Genomic DNA, 10921 nt, shown 5'->3' with positions numbered 1-10921 from the left:
GGAGAAAGGCTAGGATGCTCAGCAGATAAAATGGCGGAAGGAACACAAGGTCACATGAAGATCTCTTACAATGGATAAAACAAGTCAGAATACAACTTCTAAGTCAGTGTTTCATCCTGACGGAAGGTTTCAATGTTATGGTTTCGGTTTTAATGGCTTTCGACAAATTACTGCCAAAGCTATAAACGCAAATGAAAGCCAAGAAGTGGATTTCGAGACTGGTGGATCACATCCCGCTTCAGTCCTAACACCTGTTCAGCTGAATTTTGACTGTGTTAGTAGTATACTGGCTTCCTGGTCGAGCACATTTTATCTTAAAGGTAATTTTAAAAGCTAGGCGTCGTAAAATTGTACTTTGCTATAATTTTACATTTTTAAAAAACGGTGACATGGATGTGGTTTACTGGTGTTCGGGAACTCTATTAAATAGTTTTTCGCCGAAGTGGAGGTGGCTGGTGATGAATATTCACCGAAATAGCGAGGTAAATATTCACCATTTTCAACGACACTGAAGTGAACAATTGTTTTGATACATACGTCAAGGAAATATTTAGTATATACTAAACAGTTAAGTAACCCTTGTGAAATGATTGGCTAGTTCGAAGTGGTTAACTAGTATTAGTATATACTAAAACGGTGGCTGGCTTTGAAGGTGCACTCTGATTGGCCACATAAACTCTGAATATCCTTGCAATTCACCTTCAAGCAACTGGTATGGGATTTGTGCCCAAAATATTGTAATCATTGAAGGAATAAATGAATAAAAAAAATTGTGCTTTATTATCTCACTGTTTTGGTATATACTAAAACAGCCATTTACCTTGGTGTGAGTGGTTGGTGGTGGATATTTACTTTGCTGCTTGTGGCTTGTTAAATATCCATCACAAGCCACCCCCACTTTGGGGAATGGTTGTTAACTATTCACCTCCAAGCAGCTGAAGAGACAAAATTGTGTGTACAATTATTTATCAGTGTATTGTCACAAATAAACTACATTTTTATTTCCGGGTAAATTTAATTATTGCCCCATTAATATTCTTGAAAAAATATCCTCCCTCGAGTGTCTGAGGGAAATGCAGTACAAAGATAACACATGTACATTTCAGAAAAGAGTTAATCAGTGTAAGTATGAGGTAACAAACTGTTTAGCTGGGCTTTGAACTTCTATGTGGCTTTATGCATGGACCTAGTTTTGTAATCCCGTATGGCTTGCACATTGAAAATAAACTCACTGTTGCTTCTTCTAAAGAATCCACACTTTTTTCTGTCCTAGAGAATGGTACTATCAATAAGGTTGGATGGAATTCTAAAACAAAAATGTTTGGGGAAGAGGAAAATCTTCTTCCAGATCATTTTGTTACAGATGCTTGCTGTAGCTGGACACAACTTGTCTTTCTGACCAAAGATGGAGACTGCTTACAATGGACTGATTACACTAGATTTAACGAAGAATCAAAACCTGTGAAAGTCTGCAGTAATGGCACAAAATTCAAAGAAGTTGGCTGCAGAGAGTCCAGCTGCATTTTGGTCACAGGTACAGTAGATATAAGGCAGCAAGAGCTGTCTGAAATGAATGTTTTGTTTGTAATAAGAATAATGACTGACAACCAGGATTATCTTCATACTATAGCATTAGATCTGACACAGTATTATTTTGAATACAAAGGGTAACATATTCAGTTTGGCAATAAAAAGAGTTGTTGCAAAATCAATTTTTAACTCCTGCATCTCCTAGTTCTTACTATAAATTCTCCTAACCATCTTGCATACATTAGTTAAAATTTTATCTGTGAGAAATTAGACTGAAATCATACATTACTCTAGAGTTGATATTTTCTCTCCTCCCATCACCTTTCTGTTTGACATCGTTTTGGTATGGTCAGGAGATGTCACTTAATAATTGCTTGGAGTGAAAGGATAAGAATTTACTTCTCACAGTGACTAAAGGCATTGAAGAGAAAAAATTACATTCAAATATTTTCCAAGTTAATAGACACAGCTAGCCTGTGCTATAAAGCCTGTTGCTGAAACTTTTTGCAAGAGTGGGAAACCACACAATTAAGTAGTGAAAAAAGTATCCAGTATTATCACTGTTCTGCCACTGAGTCACAAAGCTTCCCTCATCATGCAAATTGTTTTTACATTATGCTTCAAATGTGTTGATAAACCTTTCCTAACTCTCACAGACTGACATTGTCTTTTCATCGTAGGAAATGGACAGGCTGGTGTCGTCTGCAATGATCAAGTGAAAGATGGTGCTGTCGCAAAACCAGTTCCTGTGTTTAAAGCAATGGACATAGATAAAGAGATAACATCAGTTGCTTGTGGCAAAGAACATGCTCTGTTGTTGACTTCATCAGGAACTGTCTACACCCTTGGAAGTGGAAGGTATTTTACATACATTAAAACAACAATAACAACGTGAATAATTAGACAAATAATACACAATTTTTCCCATTTAACACTGCATCCTCAACAAGTTCTTTATACTGGTTTCAAATCGATGTGAAATTTAAAAAAATATACATCGCTACCTAGCGTAGTTGAAGGTACGTGAACTGACATGTCAAGATCTGATTGGTTCAGTGTATATACCGGTAATTATATCAGTACTTCTATTTCGGCGATTGTTATCATAAAAGATATTGTTCTGATTTGAAAACAACAGAAAATGTGTCTCTCATAATTGTTCATCACTATATTGTATGTGACTTTAGTCAGTTTACCGACAAAACAGGAAGATGAATGCAGGACGCTTATTTTGATCGGACTAACAAGGTTTACACTATTATATTAGTTCTGTTTTTAATGTCACAAGGTAGTGGAATTAGATAGTAATTAATATTATGTGACTAATGCAGTCTATAGACTGAACGATTTTACGCCAATTTGCGTTGTTGAACACACTGTAAGATTTTACGCCGTTAACTAACGGCATAAAACCCCTCAGTATGTACATATATCGACTGGAAGAAATTACGCCGTTAGTTACTGGCGTAAAATCACACAGTAGATATATTACCGACTGGAAGAAATTACGTCGTTAGTAACTGGCGTAAAATCTTACAGTATATATATATATATATTACCGACTGGAAGAAATATCGCCGTTAGTTACTGGCGTAAAATGTAACAGTATATATAACACCCACTGGAAGAAATTACGCCGATGGTTAAAGGCGTACTTGCAGTATGTAAATGAAGACTGAAGAAATTACGCCAATAGTTAACGGCGTAAAATCTTACAGCATGTAAATAGAGACTGACTGAAATTACGCCGTTAGTTACTGGCGTAAAATTTCATGGCATGTAAATAAAGACTGAATGAAATTACGCTGTTGGTTAACGGCGTAAAATCTTTCAGTTTGTCTATATACCGACTAAATGATATTATGCCGTTTAAAATAAGTTACTAGCGTAAAATCTTGCAGTATAAATTTTACCGACTGGAAGAAATGACGCCGTCAGTTACTGGCGTAAAATCTTACTGTATATATATTACCGGCTAGAAGAAATTACGCCGTTAGCTACTGGCGTAAAATCTTACAGTATGTGTATGTTACCGACTGAACTAAATTACGCCGTTACTGGCGTAAAATCTTTCAGTATATACAATACCGACAGAGCCAAATTACCCCGTTAGTTCCTGGCGTAAAATCTCACAGTATGTATTTATTACAGACTGGCCCTGCTTCTAATTCAACGAATTGAATACCCATCGCGTTTAATTTTCGCTCTTCTCCGGAAGTAGCTATTGTCGTGAGCAATATGAAAGCTGGTTTCAATGAATGATTCATATCGCTATACAGGAACTATACAATCGTTTGCATTTTGAACGTTCATTTCATGCTTTGGTAGAGCATTATTGTACATTACTGTCCGGCTGGTTTTCACACTATAAAACAATTCAGATTTCTTCGAGAAGCTGAAATCTTCTTTTAACCTCTGCGGAAAGGTTGAAACGTTGTACATACGTTCATTGATAGAGTTATACACCGGTATGATGCAGCTGTGTGATTGTCATTTACAGAAACAAGGTCTTAAACCGTAAGTCAGTTAAGTTTTCTAAGTTGTAGAAGTTTTATCAAATGCGCCATTATGAGAAGTTTATGAGTCATTCAAGCTTTCGTAATACACTCAAAGTGTAAGTGATTCCACTGTTTTCAATTGGAGAGTTTTCCATGTCAGTTTTCGCTAGAAGTGTTCTTTCAATAATGGTTTATGGCAACTTTTTTGTTGTTGTTGTCGTTTTTCAAGTTTAGTACAGTTATTTACATCTCCTAGAATCAAAATGTCAGTCTTAACCGGTGTTATTCCTCGAATTAAAAAAAGAGTGGACCGTGTAAAATTATTTAGTTGGTAAAAAAAAATTGATGTATACTAAATTATTTGGGTTTTGCCTTTCAGATAACTGAAATACATGATGCCATGGATTTTTTGCACATTGAAGTCGAGAGAGGGGAGGAGGACGCAAGAGACGATGATAGGGAGAGGCGGCGAAGAGATAGGGAATGAAGGAGAGAAGAGGAAAGAGAAAGGATGAGGGCTCCTGTGCGAGGGAGAAGGGTCGAGGATGAACGGCCTGAAGAAGAGAACGTTGTGCAACCGCGCCCACTACCGCGCCAACCCTTACGTCAACCTCCAGGTCGACCCAGTTAGTAATCTAAACTTCTTCCTACCGTTGGATACATTTTCAACCGCTTAATTTGGTTTTCCCATTCACTAAGATAGACAAATTTAATTGAAGTCTTACTCGCCTAGTTTTCAAATTTAAAGGGAGCTAAGTACATGATATTGCGTGGCGCGTTGAAATGCGACGGATACATCCCTTCAAGTGTTGAATATGTCTCAGGAGTGCAAGCAGCGAACGAGAGAAAGACTGTCTTTCCCTAATTCAATTACATCCAAACGGTTATGTAATATCGTTTTGTCATACAAAGATAAAGGAAACAGCGGACATTTCATTTGCGTACTATTTACTTTGTAACCATAGCGTCGGTGCGGTGTTCACTTGTAAAAATAACATGTTACACTTGTCACATTTTTGTGCGGAAGCTCTTCTAGTAATTCACTGCCATTCGTATAATGAAAAGGGGATCTTACATTGCCGCATGGAGATATGAGTGACTCTCTCAATGAAATGACAATCCATTCTACTTTCGTGTTATTTTCATGTTTTCGCGAGAAAGGTCACATCGCTGCTATTGTTGTAATAATAATCTTTATTTCCTTGCAGGGAAATGTTACAATTACGGAGCTATGGGCCATATCCAAGCTCGGTGTGGACGACGTAGACGTCGTGAAAGGAAACCACACAGCGGGGACTGACGTTAGAGAAAAATTCTCAAAAATGCTCAAAATTCTGGAAAACAGTGAAAAAAGAAGAAGAATGCAAACCGTCTTAAAGGCGACGGTTTTACCAGCGAGCCATCCATGGTAATCCTCGTCTTCAAGAATTGAACTTTTATTGCAAACTGGGATTTTACATTTCAAGCAAGTATATATGATCATGCCGAAACACTAACAACTCATGTCACCATCGTTTAATTTGGCCCGCCAGGCCGCCATTTTTCTCCTGCAAAACACTATTTTGCGCATGCTTTCGAGTAAAGACAGCATGAAAAGTACATTAAAATGATTTATGCATTTGGTTCGGCTGAGTTGAAGTACAGCGTCTGCATCAAAGCCGGCCTACAGCCGTTCTTCCCGGCTGAGCTAGGCGGGATGACTTGACTGATCCGATCTAAATTAAGTCAGCCGTTCCGAATTGGTTCAGACGCCGTACTTCACACATATGATGAAGTTAATTCGTTGAATTTGATTCGGCTCGGCTGAAGTACGGCGTATGAACTGGGCCTTAAAATTAGGTTATCGAAGAATGCTTGAAGGCGCAAATGCGGCGTGATTTGGAACCAACCAGGAGCACATATGCCACTCTACCGTAAGAAAGTTGTTACAAACGCAATGACCGTAAAAGCTGTTCATGCCCTGTCACTTTTCAAGCTTGACTGAAAGTTTGTCGAGAAAGTTTGTAGAGAAAAAAAAGAAACACTCCCGCAATATACATATCGTAAAATTTTAGGCTAGTAACTAATGGCGTAATTTCATTCAGTCGGTGTTATATTATATATGCAGTAAGATTTTACGCCAGTTACTGACAGCGTAATTTCATTCAGTGGTAGTATATACATTCTGTAAGATTTTACGTCAGTAACTAACGGTGTAATTTCATTTATGATCGGCAGTATATACATACTTTAAGATTTTACGCCAGTGACTAGCGGCGTAATTTCTTCCAGTCAGTAGTATATATATACTGTGATATTTTACGCCCGTAACTTACAGCGTAATTTCTTCCAGTCGGTGATATGTATACTGTGCGATTTTACGCCTGTAACTAACGGCGTAATTTCTTCCGGTCAGTAATGTATTTACTGTAAGATTTTACACCGTTAACTAACGGTGTAATTTAATTATATATTTAACAAATAGATTCTAAGTTGCCGTGCGTCTGTTCAGTAATAGATCACAGATGAAGTCAAACTGTGGTAAGAACAAAAAAGTGGCACACGAGGCGCAGCCGAGAAGAGAAATTCTGTATCTACAAGCAACCATGTATTATTTTGTTTATCATATAAACACAATAGCCCTTTACCCACAAGAAGAGCCAACTTCATTAATGAATGAAAATAAATGAATCGACAATTCCCAAATAACAATCGTGGAGTGTGTTGGCGCTAACTTTTAGGATGGAAAAATGCGTTGAATCACGATTACAAAAACAATAATGGTCGTAATTTTCAAGTTACAAAATTCTCATTTATTGACTTTGTCCTTACCAACCGAAGAAATCTTTCAGGTAAACGGCCAAAATCGGCCAGCGGCAAATCTTCCAGTTGTCGATTTTCATTCACAGCCGCAAGAAATGCCAACACCAAAGCCACTGAATACGTAACTTTCGGTTTTTCTTTTTGTATATTGGTTTTTCCCCTTCTAGAAAAGTTTGAACCTCACTGTCTGTCAGCGATACGGATTTTTCAGTGTTTTAACCGCCACAATCTGTGAAAGTTCCGACAACCTACCTTGTATTGAGAATCGTGAAGGCTTTGCCGTTCATTCATCAACCTAACCGAGTGGCGCCAAAGGCACCAAAGGCGCCAAAGGCACCAAAGGCGCCAAAGGCGAGTGACGTGTCACCAGCTGATTGGCTATATCAACTCATGTGGAAAAAAATACGATATTTTCTCGCGTGTTGTTACGGCTTTTCTCAGGGCAGGAAATCCCTCTATAACACCACAGTTTATGTGATAATAGCGGAGCTCGCAGAGCGTAGCCCCATAATTATACAAAATAGTAGTAACCCATCAAGCCGAAAAAATTTGGATGTACGACCGTACGACCGTAGAGGGCACTGGGCTCCGAGTCGGACGACCCTGGCCGCGGCAAGGCGTTGTGCCCTTGAGACGTACGGGGAAAAAAATGCGAGCTCCGCTTTTAGACTTGGCTAAATCTATATATTATAATTAATATACCGACGCAGATAGGGGCGTAAAATCGCACAGTCTTTAAATGAATTCGAAGCGTTACAAACGCTGCCATTTTGATTGCGTGGTGACGTATTTCTTAATGCCGAGAGGACCCTGGTAACGAGGGCGTACCAAATATGGATTAATGTACACGCGTTGAAAGCCCGCCAAATTCTTCAAAGCCCCCTATTATTTGAATTAATCACGATCGAGGAGAAAGAAAAATCCAAACCGGGGTTTCTAGGTGAAAATTCAACTTGACACCACCTAGGAACAGGCTTCAAGAAGCATCGCAAGACACCCTGATGAGGGTTAAACAAGGGTTAGTCTTGGCTAGAAAAAGGCGAGCTATAAATTTTTATCAGCCTTAAACACAAGTGGAAAAATCGGAAAAATAAGGTAGACCGTTCCATTTATGAGCTTATATTTAAGTCAACCTCTTTTAATAGCTTTCAAGTCACCTGGGGAAGCTTTTGCAAATTATGCTTACTTACGTACGTCAAGGTTAATTTGGTATTATCAAATGAGTCATCATCATTGAAACTCTTTATAGAGGCCAATTTACGTCATCAACTCAGTTGACAAAATCAAATTATCTTGTTATACTCTCCCACCAACGCAGCACCGCAGTTTCTTTAGAAACTTACCCCTTTATGACTTACAACAACCCCCTCAAGCCTCAAAGTCAAAATTTTAAACTAAAGGGAATTGAACTTCCAGTCAGAATGCACCTGTCATTGGGTTTTGAAGGCAAAGCTTGTTATGATTATGAGCGTAAGTATCAAGTATTAAAAAAACAATTACCGTTAAGTTGTTTGCATTTTCAAGAAAGCATGTGTTCCTTGGTAATGTTAATACTTAATTAAAAACTGTATTTTGTTGATGTTTGAAATGTAAATTTTGTTAAGCTTTTATATTAACAAGAATAATCTCTCAGAGGATGGAACCAATTGTTTGAGTCTCAGACTCACTAATTTTCATGGGATGAGACCCAGGGACCGACTAATGAAAACTTCTGACAAAATAACCAACTAATAGGTTTTTGTTTGCCTTTTTTAGTCGTGGACAGCTTGGTCGTGGATTAATAGTTGAAGAGCAAAGTTCAGAGGTTGTTCCAGCTCTGGAAGGAATCAGAATGCAGTTTATAGCAGCAGGTGGCTGGCATTCAGCAGCAATAAGTGGTGAGAGAAGAGAAGCCAAATATTCAATTGGAATAGCCTAAGTACATTTCCTAATGTTTGCTGTATAATCAACAGGGCAGGAAAATTAATATTGCTCCCCTCTGGTCACTTTGACCTTAATTGGCCAGATGTAGGTAGAATTAGTGCTTTTTGGAAAGGAAGTGTCCATGTTAGCATGCTCCAAACGTTTTTGTCATGGTTTTCTGATTTTTTCCTTTAATAAGAAAATTATTCCAAATTCCAGAGTCCATGGTAGCATGCTCCAGACGTTTTTGTCATGGTTTTTTGATTTTTTCCTTTAATAAGAAAATTATTCCAAATTCCAGAGCTGAAGGACTTTTACTTATCTTTGGTTAGAAAATTCAACTTACACTCCTACTGCTTCACACATGAATCCTCAGATATAAGACTCCACAGGTAACACATTTTTAATAGTTTTCTTCTGTCCAGTAAGTGTTGATGGATTATGAACATGTAAATCTGTGGTATTTGTTTTTTGAGCTGAGTAGATTTTCTTAAGTTTGATTTGTTCTTTTTGTGTTGCTGTCAGAATTTGGTGACCTCTACATGTGGGGATGGAATGAGAAGGGGCAGCTGGGTTTGGCTGTCAATCCAAATGACACACTGTCGTCAAGTGGTGGCCAGGTTCAATGTCAGACAGTGCCAGTTCCTGTCAGCTTTCCAGATGATTTAGAGGTACTGATGGTCAGCTGTGGATCAAGGCACACAGCAGCAGTTCTTGGTATGTGGAGGGGGGAAAGAATGAGCTTGGTTGATAGAATGGTAGGGGAGGGTTTTAACACAAGTTGTACATCAGGCACTGGAGCTCGGAGATTACTCTGACTATATAGCAGAATATTCCAACTAAATTTCAATTGCTTGATCTATTTTATATTCAGGAGTGGGGAATATCCTTGTTACTTTTTGCAATTCTCTGTCTACTGTAATTCTCTATGAAAATCTTGGGTGTTGAAGTGGTAAGGATAGGAAGTACTGGAAGAGAAAGGAAACAATGTGAAAATTCTTACTTCATTTAAAAAAATGACTGTGTTCTGTAACAAAGAGAGGGGAGAGACAGGAGGTGAAGGTGAGAGGGGGGAGGAGTAGATGGGTATCACCATCTCCAACTGATATGCAAATAGGCTTTGGTACCTATTAGAATTTGTTGATCAAACACAGGATACAGTAAATCATGACCTACTAGATCCAGTTGGAGAGCTGACATGTAGATGGTTTTTTGACAGTTTTTCCCGTTTTGTATTTGTCAATTAGTCCTCCCTGCAGCCCCTAACTTGGCAGTGTGGTTTGCTGTTGTTGTTCAACTTTTGTTTTGTTTTAGGTTGAAATGAGGGGACATTTGGGAAGTCACTCTTTTGTTAATTGTTGTTTCAATGGTGGTGACAATTAACACTGTCCAGGGATAAATTGTTATCAAGACAAGGAGTGTTTATGAACAATTTATGTGTTGCTTATTTTATCCGGTGGATAAGACATCCACCTTAAAAATAATCAGGACTGACTCGCATAACTTTTTTGTACCAACATTTTAAAGAGAAGCTTAGTGGTTTGTAGGAGATAAAAAAAGAGGAGAACTGACCCATTTACCTCACTGTCAATTTGTTAGTGTGACTAATCTTGGTTTAATTTTTTTGCTAACAGGAGATGGGAGTGTCTGGACATGGGGTTGGGGTAAGTTTGATATTGTGTTCAACCTAAATATGCTCAGGAAATGCAGAAAAAATGAAACATGGCTCATATTAATATAGTTCTCTGTTAAAGTAGCTTTGGTTCATGACAGTTTTGAATGCCCTGTAAGACTTCTTGGAGAGAAAACTATAACTTAAACCAATATGAAGTCAAAACCAGTGGCCATCCTTTACCTTCAAATTTCCTCCCAGGAAAAATGGGAAGAATTTTTCCTATCCTTGCTTCTGTTATGCATTAGGAACAGTGAATATTCATTTCATGGACACAACTCTCTGTGTTTTGAAAATGAAATCAATGAAATTCATTTTTTTATGCGTCTATCAATCTATCAAAGGATAGGTGGATTGAATTTGCTATTCGAATTTCCCTTGTATTTAAAAGGAACTCGATCCTTAAATGAATTAACAAGGTAATTTAGTGTTATCAACTAAATTGAAAACGTAAATTGGCCTCCGGGAAGAGTTTAAAGGCTGAAGTTTCGAGCGTTAGCCCTATAGCCAATCACTC

General features: G+C 38.1%; 1 protein-coding gene and 1 long non-coding RNA gene across 6 annotated transcripts in view; both read left to right on the top strand.

The window, feature by feature from the left end:
• The first annotated feature begins 6 nt into the window (after window positions 1–6).
• Window positions 7–10921, top strand: part of LOC113665065 (RCC1 domain-containing protein 1) — a 30517-nt gene continuing 19602 nt past the window's right edge. For 3 of the 5 annotated variants that reach the window (XR_016183654.1, XM_089196403.1, XM_089196406.1), the window contains exons 1-6: window positions 7–320; window positions 1274–1534; window positions 2211–2388; window positions 8586–8707; window positions 9258–9449; window positions 10367–10396. Coding sequence is in view for 4 of the 5 variants with exons in the window: in XM_089196403.1 (XP_089052529.1) it covers window positions 71–320; window positions 1274–1534; window positions 2211–2388; window positions 8586–8707; window positions 9258–9449; window positions 10367–10396 (1033 nt within the window). In the remaining variant the exon portion in view is untranslated. Of the gene's footprint in view, window positions 321–1273; window positions 1535–2210; window positions 2389–7168; window positions 7926–8585; window positions 8708–9064; window positions 9125–9257; window positions 9450–10366; window positions 10397–10921 lie in introns of those variants that run through there. The other 2 variants (XM_089196404.1, XM_089196405.1) reach the window with 2 other exon arrangements.
• On the top strand, window positions 3072–5440 carry LOC149050362 (uncharacterized). The gene is made up of 2 exons (XR_016183982.1): window positions 3072–4654; window positions 5237–5440. It is a non-coding gene; the product is annotated as an uncharacterized LOC149050362 (long non-coding RNA).

This window comes from Pocillopora damicornis, chromosome 2, assembly GCF_964200805.1.
Source record: "Pocillopora damicornis chromosome 2, jaPocDami1.2, whole genome shotgun sequence".
Taxonomy (NCBI): Eukaryota; Metazoa; Cnidaria; class Anthozoa; order Scleractinia; family Pocilloporidae; genus Pocillopora; species Pocillopora damicornis.
The sequence above is the reverse complement of the archived record's forward strand: the minus strand, read 5'-3'. Positions and strand labels throughout refer to the sequence as shown.